The sequence below is a fragment of the Anastrepha obliqua genome, chromosome 2 (genome assembly GCF_027943255.1).
Source record: "Anastrepha obliqua isolate idAnaObli1 chromosome 2, idAnaObli1_1.0, whole genome shotgun sequence".
NCBI classification, from domain to species: domain Eukaryota; kingdom Metazoa; phylum Arthropoda; class Insecta; order Diptera; family Tephritidae; genus Anastrepha; species Anastrepha obliqua.
Window position 1 is genome coordinate 37,831,605 of NC_072893.1, and position 14,654 is coordinate 37,846,258.

Consider the following 14,654-nt stretch of genomic DNA (forward strand, 5'->3'; position numbering starts at 1 on the left):
ACCACAAATTAGAATAGTGCTCCGCCATTGGCCGCAAAAAGTTTTCAATGAATGTTGTGTAAGATGCTCCTTAAATCGATTCCGGCGTTTCATCCTCATTTTCGAAGAAATATGGACCGATAACTCTAACACCGCACCAAACAGTACATTTAGATGGGAGCAATTGATGTTGGTGTGTTGCCCTTGGATTTTCAGAGCCCCACAATCTACAGTTTTGTTTGTTGACATAACCATTTAAATGGAAATGCGTTTCATTCGACATCAAAACATTATTTAAAAAATCAATTCGTGTGGCTAATTGTGTAAAACGAATAGCGTATTGTAGTCGTTGTTGGTGGTTTTGCGGTAGGGTTCCATAATAAGAAATATGTCAAAAAATAAAAAAAGTTATTTGTGCTTAACAGTAGTAGGTCTTATTTGGCCCACCCTGTATAATCCACTTTTAGTAATTGCGATGATTCGGGCAGAAATCAAAAACCTGTAAAAAAAATTTTTTTTAAATTGCGTGTAATTGTAGACGTAAAGCGCGGGGCATCCACGAACAATGGAGCAACATTTCTCGTTCTCTACGTACCGCCGCCGAAGAAGAAATCGGATTCCGGCGAGCCCGAAAAAACAATTGGTACGACGAGGAGTGTCATGATGCCGCAGAAAGAAAGGATGCCGCCTATAGAGCCACGCTGCGATCGGGCGCAACGCGAGCCATATGGGATCGCTACAGAGCTGAAAAAGGAAGAGAGACGTATTATCCGGAAGAAGAAACGAGAGGCCGAAATACGTGAAAAGACCCATGTCTTGGAAAAGACCCATGAAAGGAGAATCGACACACACCATCTTTTCGTCGACTTCAAAGCTGCATTCGACAGTACGGAAAGGAGTTACCTGTATGCCGCGATGCCTGAATTTGGTATCCCCACAAAACTAATACGGCTTTGCAAGATGACGTTGCTCAACACCAGCAGCGCCGTCAGAATTGGGAAGGACCTCTCCGAGCCGTTTGATACCAAACGAGGCTTCAGACAGGGTGACTCGCTGTCGTGTGACTTCTTTAACCTGATGTTGGAGAGCATCGTACGAGCCGCAGAACTTAATCGCCCAGGCACAATTTTTTATAAGAGCGTACAATTGTTGGCGTATGCCGATGATATTGACATCATTGGCCTTAACAACCGCGCTGTTAGTTCTGCCTTCTCCAAACTGGATAAAGAGGCAAAGCGAATGGGTCTGGTGGTGAAAACGAAGTACCTCCTGTCTTCAAACAAACAGTCGGCGCACTCGCGTATCGGCACCCACGTCACTGTAGAGAGTTATAATTTCGCGGTTGTAAAAGACTTCGTTTATTTAGGAACCAGCATTAACACCGATAACAATGTCAGCCTTGAAATCCAACGTAGAATCTCTCTTGCCAACAAGTGCTACTTTGGATTCAGTAGGCAATTGAGTAGTAAAGTCCTCTCTCGACGAACAAAACTAACACTCTACAAGACTCTCTCATGCCCGTCCTAACGTATGGCGTAGAAGCTTGGACGATGACAACATCCGATGAAGCGACGCTTGGAGTGTTCGCGAGAAAGATTCTGCGTAAGATTTTTGGACCTTTGCACGTTGGCAACAGCGAATATCGCAGACGATGGAACGATGTGCTGTATGAGCTTTACGACGACATAGACATAGCGCAGCAAATAAAGATCCAGCGGCTACGTTGGCTGGGTCATGTCGTCCGAATGGATGCAAACGCTCCGGCTTTGAAAGTATTCGATGCGGTACCAGCTGGTGGTAGCAGAGGAAGAGGGCGGCCTCATCTGCGTTGAAAAGATCAGTTGGAGCGGGACTTGGCTTCACTTGGTGTGTCCAACTGGCGCCGGTTAGCACGAGAAAGAAACGATTGGCGCGCTTTGTTAAACTCGACCAAAATCGCGTAAGCGGTTATAGCGCCAATTAAGAAGAAGAAGAAGAAAGCGCGAGAACTTGCTCGTGTAGGTGTTGCGCATGCATTTACGTACAGCATATTGTTCTACACCGGGTAAGGTATCGACGTGAAGAGCCAGCTCGGAAGCCAAATTGATTTCAGTGGTAGCAGAAATAGGCACATAATGACCGTCACATGTGAAACACTTAACTAGGTATTTGCACCATCATACACAGCACGACCAATGTCATCTATGAAATTGTCCGTAGCACCACATGTGACGATCGTTTCCACGACAGTCGGTTCTACGTTACCGAAATGACACGGATTTTTATCTGGCCAAGGACTGTCACTCCAGCAGCATTTACCGTATATAAGTATGGGGAATGTTTATGCTGATACAACAACAACAACAACATGGTAGAAATACGCGCACCTTCCGCTGCACTTGCTCGTCTGTGAAGTCCTACAAATAAAAACTTTTAAAAACAATTTGTTAGCAAATATTCTAGTGGAACTTACTAACTGTAGTTTATGTGTTGTATGTAAGGTGGTCCCTATTATATTTCTCAACTTACTAAAAAAATATCAAACTTTTCATTAGTCGCGTGAAGTGTTTAACCCAACCGTAAGTAATTGTCGTGCAACCGCGACTTTAAAAACAAAGTAGGTTAGTTGATTCACTTCATTCTTTATTTTTCATAACACACAAACCGAACCATCACAGACGAAGAGTTTCAGCTGTCTCGTGAAACACGCGTTATTCTCACCCAGTTACGTTCTGCACATTGTAGCAAGTTAAACTATCTAAATTACTTATCCAGTGTCAACCCCACTTTCGAGCATAAAAATTCAGTTTCAAACAATAATGTCATTCTCAATGGATTTATTTTGAGCACACTTTTTGTAAACTTCAGTAATCAAAACACTTGATTTCAAAATTCTTAAGATTTGTGTGGTACATATAGCACCCTAAATATAGTATGTACATTAGGGTGGTCCAAAAATGCATGGGAAAAAATTTATATTAAAATTTTTATGCTGCCGCCCCCCATAATGGTAAAGAATGAAAAATAAAAAGACCCGTATTTTTTTTTTTTTTAATCAGACCATATTTAATGGTGCCGCCGGGGCTTTGAAATATCCCATGTATTTTGCATGGGAAAAAAATACTTTTTCGTAGATTTCATGTAAAAACCTGGAAAATGAATATATTTTAACCGGATACCTCAGTTTCTCTTCATAATTGGTTAGGGAATAACAACCAATTATGAAATAATTAATTTTTTTGTATTAACTATTTTTTATAGAACCCGAAAAAGCCCCCATAAAACGAAAATCTAAGAAAAAATCGAAAAACAATATTTTATATTACTTTTATGAAAATAGTTAATACAAAAAAAATTAATTATTTCATAATTGGTTGTTATTCCCTGACCAATTATGAAGAGAAACTGAGTTATCCGGTTAAAATATATTCATTTTCCAGGTTTTTACATGAAATCTACGAAAAAGTATTTTTTTCCCATGCAAAATACATGGGATATTTCAAAGCCCCGGCGGCACCATTAAATATGGTCTGATTAAAAAAAAAAAAAATACGGGTCTTTTTATTTTTCATTCTTTACTATTTTGGGGGGCGGCAGCATACAAATTTTTTTTGGACCACCCTAATGTACATGCATACTTAAGTAACGATATTAATTTCAAAAAAGTCACATTCCAATGCGTCCATATATGTATAATAATATGTATCTTAAAACTTAAAGTGGTTTATCAAAGTTAAAATGAAAATGAATCGGTATATTCGAAAACTAAAATGAGATAAAATTCAATTTTAAATTTTAGGTAGCGATCTAGGAATGCGAATCGTATGCCACTTGAAACCTAAATACAAAACTCCCAACCCAACAAACAAACTAACTAACTTAATATTCAAACTTTTCTCTGGTTTTTGGTATCAAAGAAGCTCTACAGTGGGATCGTGTATGTCCTCACTGTTGACTATTGGTGTAAACGTTTGGAACAGATTGCGTTCCTCATCATCAGATTGATCGCTACTATCACTGTCACTGCGGTTTAGTCCTGCTGTCTTCTGCAGATACATTTCCAGTTGCTGTTGCGGTAGCAAATTCTCCACTTCCGACAAATCAATGGCGTTTAAATTGAAGTTGAGCCACGGATATCTGGTTGACTGTTGCAGCAATCGTGGCCATTTCATAAATACTCCCTTCACCAGACGCACCACTACGTTTAAGCCGCGAATTTCATGTGTGACAAGTGAGGGTTCGACAATACCCAAAAAGTTCAGCACCAGCGCATATGGCTGATCGTTGATTATGGCATAGAATAACAAGGTGTCCACTTTTACTTCTAGATAGTAGTGGTTAATATCGGGCACGTTTATAACCAGGTAAATTAGGCAATCTGTATCGTACCAAGACACTTGTGGGCGTTTATATTTCGTTTGTAACGCTGGTGGAGGTGGCAGGTCAGACGTCGACGACGATGTAGTATCATGCGCTGCGGAAGGGCAACTCACCGATTGATCATTATTACTGGTGCTTGAGGTTTTAGTTGTTGACGATAGCAGCAGTTCTTCTTCGCTACCGCTTGATGTGCTAGATTTTAACGGTTCGTAGGTGCCATGTTGGCTGAGAGCACTATTTTGTGGCGCGTTTTCTTCTTTCGGTGCCGGAAGTTGCGGCAATTCAATTGTTCGCATTGGTGTTGAGGACTCCGCACACTTAAGTTCGCCCATTTCTAAGTCGAACGAGCGTTGTATGCATTGCAAAAGTTCATCAAATTTACACAATTCCTTAGGCACCGTTGGTAATTTTGGGTGCATGTCCAAAAATTCTTTTGTTTCCTCATCCACAGTGGCAACACCATTACTGATTAGAGCCTTATTAAGCATTTCAAGCGTTTGCAAATCGTCCTCGGTTTCATTTTCATACAACAAAATTGCATATGAGTTAATGGGGAAATCCCTTATCTCCACCGATTCGTCGTTTCGTTCTATTACCGCATAAGCAAATAGATAATCCTTAGTCACTTTGAAAGGCTTCGCAAAGCGATTGAACTTAATGCCCGCCAATGTGCAGTGTACCGCCTGATAAGGTGTGAACTCCACAATTTGCTGGGTGGTTGGATACAGAAAATCATTATACAAATCTTTAGTATCAGCCATAACAAAGCAAGCATAATCACACAAAAAGAAGCGGTAAATTGAAGAAGTGGTGGCACCAATTGAAGAGGAATCTTTGTTGAAGATGCCATACAACTTGGCACGCAAATACCTATTATCATGGCGTACTATGCAGTTCTGCATAGGTTTGAACCAAGAGGCAGGAAATGGCATCAGCGGCTTTTGCTGCAACTGCGCTATGTGCGCGTTAATTGACTCGAGCAATTCATCGAATTTGGCCAAATTTTCATCGTCGATATATTGTAAGTGAATGTCACTCCAATTACCATTTTCAGCCTCACTACCGATTTCTACTTTAACCAGTTGCTCTATTGGCAGAGCAATCCAATCTTCCTTGCATGTCGTAGGCGTTAAAATATCGGTGTTACCCGTTTGGGAGACGATTGTTGTTGTTGGCGTAACTACATTCGATTCGGGCGTATTAGTTGATCGCAGTGGTAAGCAAATCTGCAAAATTATTATATTAGTATGTTTTCTAAGAGCATTTGAAATTAAAGTTAGTAGGTCCACAGTCGAAAATCAAGCGGGGCCGGCCGTTATGTTGATGCCAAAGAATTAAGAAAAAACATTTCAGTAATGTGAACTTAATGAGGAATGAAGCAAGTTTTCCGTCAAATGTAAAGCGATATTTCCATTTGTGGAACAACATCAAGACGCACACCACAAATAGGAGGCGGAGCTCGGCCAAGCACCTCACAGAAGTGTACGCGCAAATTATTTATTTATTTATATTTTTATTTCCATTCACGAAGTTGGTAGTGCGACATCTGCTTAATTTTTAGTCTTACGTTGTATTCATTTCAAATTCATTCGTTGAAATCTCGACTTTTTTCGACTGCGCTGCCTTGCCTAACCGCTATGGACCTTTATTTATCTATATATATTATTTTTTTAATATAAGAAAACATTTCTTAAGCTCATCACATTCGATTGATTAAACTGCTTCGCTGGCGATGCCGCAGCACGCGCTTGCTTAATTTCAAACGTTGCACACTAACCTCATTGGAGTTTTCATCATTCTTATCGTCAGCACACAACTGTTCATCCCAATCGGCTTCGTCCTCGCCACATCCAGCGTTGATTTTAATCAGTTCTTGTGGTTTCGGCACCTCTTTGACGTTTATTGGCGCTGGCTTTTCACTCTCTGTGGTGTCATCATTAGAGGAGAATTTTATTAGGTTGCTCGTATCGTTTTCACTAAAACTTTTGAACTCCATTTCCGTGTCACTGATCGTGGCATTCGCATCGCCATTTGCCAGCAATCCCAACTCCTCAGCTATTTCGCGTATACCCTGCCGTTTACAGTCAGCCGCAGCGGCGATATCCTTCCCCAAGAGCGATCGTTTCAAGTTTACACGATACACATATTGACCCACTTGAGCGAGCTGCTCCATCACTATCACATTGTTCACCCAAATTGTGTCGATTAATGTGAAATTAATGCTCACATGCACACATTCATTCTTAGTTAAATCGGTCATAATCCACTTCTGCACTGTTTTAGTGGCCTTTGTGTCCCACGTGCGTTCGTTGTCGAATGGCACGACGCCCAAGAGATGTATGTCAATTGCTTGGGCGGGAAAGTCTTTGAATTTGTCGTGGCACACGTAGAGTTCATCCGATTTAACGCTCGTTATAATACTGCCATCATCGATTAGTTTCACAGTCAATTTTATACTCTTAATAATATCCGTATTTTGCACTTCTGGCATTTCAAGTATGCGCGCACGCTGATAGGTGTCCGCATATTTGTAGACACACAAATCGCCTATATGGAGCGGCCAATGCATATTCCAGTTCTCTTGTTTCAAGTAATGCAAATTCATCTGTATGCTGAAATTGCAGACCTCCTTAGAGCGTCGAACGTCATGCCATTTGGTGGAGTTGGGCGAGCGATGTTGTAGCAGGCGTGCGGCATAATGGGTGGGTGAAAAGACCTATTAGAAGTGCATGTTAGAAATTTTTATTGAAATTTGATATTGTTTTAAGTGCTACTATGCCACACAAACCTTTAATATGAGTATACGCATATCGCCGGCTTTCGGCAAATTGTCCTTGGCGGAAGCCGCATCGAATCGTGTGAGATTGTGACGAAATTCGCAACGTGGTTCATCACACTCGCCAAATTCCAGCACATACGGACACATGCGTGTGCCCTGTAGAATTCTCGCCTCCTCGCGCTCCACCAACACACGCTTCGATACAGCCAAAATGTCGGCGTGTATCAGTTTCAGTTGATCATGCTTCTTCATGAAGTCCATCAGACGCGGCAGTTGAATGCTGTTCTCTTCGTCAAGCAAGATCAATGAGCGCGCTGTTGGACGGTCCAAGCCAGTTAGCATGTCGAAGTTTTTGCACACGTAGTTCTCGTAGGTTTGTGCTAGTGCTGAAAAACGTGCTGTAAACTTGGTCCACGATGTGGGCATTGAGTAATGTATGACGTGCGAAACATTTTGTATTTGCAGCTCGGGAAACGAGGAGTCGGCACAAACGAGTATGCGTGAAGACATTACCTGAAATTAATATAACTATGTAAAATTGCTGTAAACATTTAAATCAATTCAAGCGTATAACCTTCTTTTTGCGCCACTCCTCGACTATGAGGCGCACATCCGCTGAAGAGTGGCTGTCGTAGGCAATGCAGACATATGCGGAAGTGGTCAGCGCATCCACGACTTCATAGACATCGTCATCGCTGTTGCACAGCACAAGTAAACGCTCATTTTCCAACGAATACTGCTCTATGAATTCCAAAATTGTCGCGATCTTACGTTCGCTGGGGCACAGCTTAATCGATATCATCACTCTGCCATATACAGCAGCTTCTAGAAAATCTCCCATTAAAAGCAACGGTTGACTTGCTTTACGCATCAGCGCTACAAGCAGTGAGTCCCAATGGCGTGATGTCACCACCAGTTGCCAAGGCAAACATACTTGCGCTGCATCTTTGCCCATGCTGCGCTTGGATAACTTGAAGAACGTCTTCAATACGGTTTCGATGTCCGCTTGCGAACGCGAAAGCATCAAGTCCAAATCATCAATAACCAAGTGCTTGAGCCGTTCTATATCAATCAACGATTCCTTTTCGTTATCACGCAACAGACGCAATAGACTACCTGGCGTCGCTACCAAAATGCCGCAACTATTGAGCAATTGAATTTTAGCAGCGTTTGCGTTGCGCACACCATACGATGGCACTGTGGTCACCTCTGGTCGTACACCCATTAGCAAACGCTTACAATAATTGTGCACCACCTCCACACAGGCCGAAGTGGGCACTAGAATAATGGCGACGGGACCATAAGTCTCGGCAAGGCGACAACTTTGTATGCGATACGCAACCAAACTGCAAATAGTCGGTAGGTAACTCCATGTTTTGCCCGATTTGTGTGGATTTACAATGAACAATGAATTTCCACGCAACAAGTGCGGCCAAGCGTAGGCTTGAATACGATACAGTTTGGTGACGCGCATGTGCTCCATTTCTTCGTGTATCTCTTTGAGGAAGAACGCCTCCGATATGCTTGCCAGCGCACTTAGTGGCACCTTTGAATGAGCCAGTACTAAATGGTCAATAAATTTGGTTTTTAGCTTATGTTCGCCCTCGACCTCGCGTAGCTCCTTAACTTGTGGCAGGTGAATGTGAAAAGATTCGAGCTTAGCACCAATCAGTTCGGAGGTTAGTTGCTCTTCCACTTGCTTCAAATGCGCCTGTTGTGTCGTCATTTTCTTCTGTAAGCGACTTTTTATTAAAGAGCGTTTATTTGATGAATGCTGTTGGGCAGCTACATCTTCATTATCGGAAGTAGAGCCGCCGTAGGTGCCATCTTCTGCGGAGTACAGTTCCATGTTGTCGGAGTCATCTTTGCAGCCGCTTGAGTTAAGATTGTTTAGGTCTAGTATATGATCGTTGCCGCCTGCTTTTTCGTCATATGCACGTCGTAGCATTTCATCAATTTTGTTCATTTGAGTTGAAGGAGATTTCAGCGAACGGTGTCTTCCGTATTTCTTCGGCACAGGTGAGCTTAAACTGAAACATTTTCATTTATATTTTGATTACTATTGAAGAGTGTGACATCTTAATTGTTTGCATATTACTTGCTGCCACTGGAGGACAACTGTGGCTCTTGTGTTGTAGCCACCCTGTTGTTTGCCTCTTGCTTGACAGTATTGGAAAAATCCATTGGGGCTTCACTTAGTTGTGGCACTGTTGTGTCTAAAATACTTGCATGCTTTGATATGTTTGCGGCTGATGTATCACGTAACTTTTGGCCGCCGCTATGTAAATTTTCATAGCGTAAAGCTTCCTTCTGCTCCATGGCCCTTACATGGGAGTCATGTGGCACATAATCAAAACGAGTTGTCGCTTTGCGATGCCAATGATTCTTCTCGTCTTTATAATGATTTAGATTTGAGATATCAAAACCGGCTGGTATCATACGCAAGCCATGGAAAGTGGAGTTCTCATTTAAAGTCTTCAAAAAAAAGAGAAAAAAAAAATGCATTTAAATGTTAAATTGGGGGCTTAAGCCGTTTTATAATTTCAAACAAACCTCGGCAGCTGGGCGATAACGCGACTTTGATTCAGTCAGCTCAAAAAATGAATCGTCCTTTATATCCTTAACCTGAAAGAAAGCGTTACGGAGTTTTACCCTGATACTTTTGCAGCATTTGCCTTGTAACAGTAATGCTAGAAATATTTCATTATGATTTTATAGGCTGTGAATAAGTAGAGCTAAGTAAATTATGATATGTGCTCTGCATATTTTTCTAACCATATTTATAAAGTTTAGCTTAATAGCGAGTGCAAGTCATGGCATTATAAGAACTGATATACACACATACACATTTATATATATGTAAATTATTATAAAAAAAGGAGGTGAATTGTTATTATCGCAACATCGTTAAACACTCCCAATAAAGTTTTGGGGAATGCTGCCTAGTTGACAGTCTTTGGGATCATATAAATCCGGGTCGCTGCGGCAGCCTACAATCGACTGTTGTAGGTACGAAGTGAAAACCGTCTAATAGTTTAGTTAAAACATACTACGTATTTGCAATGTCACAAAAATCGTTTTATATTGGTAATTGTACAATTAATTACAGTATAAAACTCGCTGATAAAACATTATAAGTTAGCTATACTGAAACACTTCAATTGCCAAACTTTGGTCTACTTCTTTACCTGGCATTTAGGTATAAATACGTTAACAACTATTTGTTGCTGCTTTTCCTCGTTATGCTGTTAGTTGAGATACATAATAATACACAATTTTTTACATTTAATATTTCGTATTCAATTGAAGTGCATATGAGAGTCACATAATTTAACTTGATTGCTGAACTTTTTCGAGAATTACCTTTTTGCGCAAATTCATCAAACGATTAACATGAGAGCTGCTAGATGCAGTCGATGAGGAATTGTTTTCAGCTTCGTTGTTTAATTGTGCATTGTTTTGATTTAAATTAGATGGTTCGGCTTTGGGGCATTCTTGCTTACATTTTTCAGCCTTATCTGCTTTAAGCTTTTCTAATCTTTGCTATTTGCCAAAGGATAAACACTTTTTCAGTATTTGAATTACAAATTAAGTGCAAGTAAATAATACCTTTCTAAGCATTTCCATGCGTTTGGTTGAAACTGAGCTATGCGACATGCCAAGCTCATTCGTATTAGTAGATGCACTGTTCGTGTTGGTCTCCTCCTCTTTAGGTGGTTCCTCTTTCGCGCCATCTTGCTTACATTTTTCAGCCTTATCTGCTTTAAGCTTTTCCAATCTTTGCTATTTGCCAAAGGATAAACACTTTTTCAGTATTTTAATTACGAATTAAGTGCAAGTAAATAATACCTTTCTAAGCATTTCCATGCGTTTGGTTGAAACTGAGCTTTGCGACATGCCAAGCTCATTCGTATTAGTAGATGCACTGTCAGTGTTGGTCTCCTCCTCTTTAGGTGGTTCCTCTTTCGCGCCATCTTGCTTACATGTTGCAACCTTATCTGCTTTAAGCTTTTCCAATCTTTGCTATTTTTGCCAAAAGAGACACATTTTCTCAGTATTTTAATTACGAATTAAGTGCAAGTAAATAATACCTTTCTAAGCATTTCCATGCGTTTGGATGAAACTGAGATTTGCGGCGTACTCAGCTCATTCGTGTTGGAGGATGTAGTGTCTGTGTTGCTCTCTGCTAGTGGAATGGTTTCCTTATGGCGATTTAGTAGATGACGTCTAACACCAGAGCTACTTTCGGCATCCTACACAACAATAATGCGATTGAAAGGTAAAATTAAAAATAGTCTCCCCAAGAAAATGCAGATTTGTGTGAGATATTGATGTTAAAAGCACATACATATGAACATATCGCGTAGATCATAATTGCTCATCAACTTTTGCTTTTCAACTTTATTTAACTTACCATTTGCCGCTCATTATCCGATTCAGCAGTAGCGCTCATATTAGAGCTCAAGTCTATAAGATTATTTTTTTTGATATTATCGTTGGCCATCGCATGCAGCTTATTAGTTATACTCGACTCTTCAGAATGTTTGTTGCTAATCTGTACAAGAATTATTTGAAATGCTTTTACCATAAATTTTACATTTTCAACCTTTACCTGCTTGCGTTTTTCCAACAACTTTTGCTTCCGGCCGGATACTACTGTGCTCGTTAAAACCAGCGACTCTACACTACTGACTAGTTTTTCTTTCTCTGATAGTTCATTATTTCTCTTATGCATATCCTTTTCGGAATCAACTCTCATATTGAAATCATGGCTGCTTGGTTTTGGTGGCAATTCTCTTTTGCCATATTTCTTCTTTCTTGACTCGGTCAACGCACCAGCCATGCCCAGTTTCTGTTCAGAAATTTCATCATTATCTATTGACTCCACAGCTTTACGAAGTTTCTCGTCGCTCCACTCAGAGGTTGTTTTTGTGGATTTACCGCTTAAATCGATATTTAAGTTTTGTTGCTTTTGTTGATTTTCTTTATTAACGCACTTCTTCCTGATATTTAAATTTTCGTTTGATGCTGAGTCGTCGAATGCGACACTGTCCAGCAGCATGTCGACATCGAAATCTGATGATTCTTGAAAGTTTGCCAGCTCATTTCGTGCACACCAATCCTCAACTTTTCTTTTCGCATAGTCATCTCTTTCTGGGCTGACCACTTGTTGCGCTTGCTTAGCATCGAGTTCACTGCCGGCATACAAAAATCCTTTGTTTGCGCTAAATTTACTATTACCACTGTTTGTCATCCATGGCAAAATTTTTGTGACCTTCAAATTGAGGCAAATCTCAGGGAAGTTGGGCCCGGCATCCATTGCCAAACTCATACCAATCAAATAGTCGCGTATGTTACATTTATCTCCCAAATGTGTAGTTACTATAATATCGCCCCAGGTATGATCCTTCACTTTGAATTTTTCCACAAACATCACCGATTCCGACTCGTTCAGCAACTTCTCTACCAAGTCACACGAACGTTGGCTCCAGTTCTCTTTCATAGTTGTTACAGCACAATTCATACGGAAATCAAAATCTTTTTCTGCTGGAGTCAGATCCACCAGTCCGCCACGACGTATATGATCAACCTTGCGCGATAACTTATCCGGCAAACGAAAAATTTGATCAGATTTGGTTTGAAAGGGAAAACCATAATCAATAGCCCACATTATAAATTCACCGCCATGCGCATTTTTGTTGAAATTTGCTATATGTTCAACACGTGCTCGTATCATTTTCTGCCAGGACAAGAACTTTACAGCTACCAGCATGTCGACTGCCGGCTTGTGTACTGCCTGCGTCCATGGTTGATGGGATTTGTAGTAGTTCTGGAGTTGCTCTTCCAACTCCTTTATTTCACAATACGCCTCATTTGGAACACTAATTTCATGAAACCAGAATAGTTGTGGGTTGATGAAGTGTGTTATAGAAACATGTTTGCCCTCATCCAAATCCATTGCGATTGCCGAATGGGCGGAAATATACCTTGAAATGCAAATTACTTGTATTCACTACTAAGCACTTTTTCTGTTTGTACAACAAAATATTGAAAGAACATTAATTAGTAGAAAAATGTTCGCGCTACCAATAAAAGATTGGTGAAAACCAAGCGTCCGAAAAAACAAAAATCCGATAGAAATGCCCAGCTAGGGATGTGCGATAACAACGCTGTTTGCTTGTATATGTAGCGTAGTGTCAGATATATCGATACTTTGCTTAAGGGGGGACCCTCATTTATCGGGTCAAAAAAATCGATTTTTTGGAAATAATTTTAATCTATTCTACAACTATTTAAGAATATACTTTCAAAATTTCAAGTCGATATCTGTATTTTTGAAGGAGTGACAAAATTTTTAACAGGACGCGACGGGTGGCCTGATCGCCTGTATCCAAAACTTTAAACGCGTTTTTCTCGAAACATCATTTTTTGATTTTGTGTACACAATTGAGAACGCTGTATTGAACCAATCAGGCTTTACAAAAGCTCATTTTAAAGATAATTAAATTGTTTTCAATGTGACATTAAGTGTTTTTTAAAAAAAACAGATTTTCATATTTTTTTGTAATTTTAAAGTCAATTTTTATGCATGAAAAATCACTTTTAACATAAAACTGGGTAAAAAATATCAATTTCGACATTTTTTTTTTAAATCAAAATGTCACATCGAAGGTATTATCCTAAAGTTTTAAAAAAAATTTGGTTTTTTTATTTCAGAAAAAAATTCAGAGCGCTAGAATGTACACAGATAGAATGAGGTGCCATGGACGAGGCGTATATTTCCATACTTAAAATGTTTTTTTTCTTCTCCGAAAATTTTTGTAGACAGTCAAGACATTTATTAAAGTACTTTATGAATTACAAAACGTTTGAAGTTATTTTACCTGAGAAAAAAATTCCCAAAAATGATGCATTTTTCGACCGTCTAAATGAGGGTCCCCCCTTAACTAACACGCGAATTACGCCACACGGTAGAAGTTCGTTCCATGTGTATTAATTACCAGTAAATCCACAAAATTAATCTACCCATTCACATATGGCAGATTACCTGCAAAATTAATAATCAGCTATCAATACTGCTTTGAGAGGTTTCTCGGCAATACTGCTGTTTCCGTGGCGCCGCAATTTAATGGCGGATTCTTATAGAACTCGACAAAAGAAAACGAAATGAAGACAAAAGAAAACGAAATGAAAAAGTAAAATTTTAGTTTTCAAGTAATTTAATGTTAAAGTTCTCTAATTTAGCGAAAAGTTGGTGTTGCCATACACCTGAAATAAAAACGAAGTTCGTATGCAGAGATGTTCAGTAGAAGGTTTGTAAAACTGCAGTATTTTTTGCTCTAATTTTAAGTTGAGAAATAATTTTGAAAATAAAAACATACAACTCATTCAAACTTAAAAACAATGATATTAAGCGTATCTCAAAAAATAATAAAGTAATTAAAATAAAATTAATTAACACACTACTTTTGCGTAGAACTTCTTTTCGCGTGGGCGGCCTTCGGCCGCGCTTCAAAAAAATAACCCTCATCAGTCC

The 14,654-nt window shown here is 39.8% G+C and overlaps 1 protein-coding gene across 3 annotated transcripts; it reads right to left on the reverse strand.

Moving 5' to 3' along the window:
* Positions 1-3,588: 3,588 nt before the first annotated feature.
* On the reverse strand, positions 3,589-13,265 carry LOC129236884 (putative ATP-dependent RNA helicase TDRD12). Of its 3 annotated transcripts, XM_054871159.1 has the most exons (12): positions 11,730-13,264; positions 11,532-11,672; positions 11,209-11,370; positions 10,967-11,140; positions 10,727-10,900; positions 10,481-10,660; positions 9,671-9,742; positions 9,216-9,592; positions 7,692-9,147; positions 7,127-7,630; positions 6,116-7,054; positions 3,589-5,564 (listed from the first exon to the last, which is right to left on the reverse strand). In XM_054871159.1, the coding sequence occupies exons 1-12, from the start codon at positions 13,074-13,076 to the stop codon at positions 3,870-3,872; spliced, it is 7,221 nt and encodes a 2,406-aa protein (XP_054727134.1). In that variant the 5' UTR covers positions 13,077-13,264; the 3' UTR covers positions 3,589-3,869. The 3 variants fall into 3 exon arrangements, with proteins under 3 accessions (XP_054727134.1, XP_054727135.1, XP_054727136.1); XM_054871160.1 differs by lacking the exon at positions 10,727-10,900; XM_054871161.1 differs by lacking the exons at positions 10,727-10,900; positions 10,967-11,140 and having other exon boundaries at positions 11,730-13,265.
* Between the last annotated feature and the right edge of the window lie 1,389 nt (positions 13,266-14,654).

Coding starts and splice junctions, on each gene's coding strand:
- LOC129236884 (XM_054871159.1), bottom strand. CDS start 13,076: ATGGATTTGGATGAGGGCAAACATGTTTCTATAACACACTTCATCAAC. Junction 10,901..10,966: donor GCATGGAAATGCTTAGAAAG/GTATTATTTACT, acceptor TTTGGCAAATAG/CAAAGATTGGAAAAGCTTAA. Junction 9,148..9,215: donor TTGTCCTCCAGTGGCAGCAA/GTAATATGCAAA, acceptor AAAATGTTTCAG/TTTAAGCTCACCTGTGCCGA.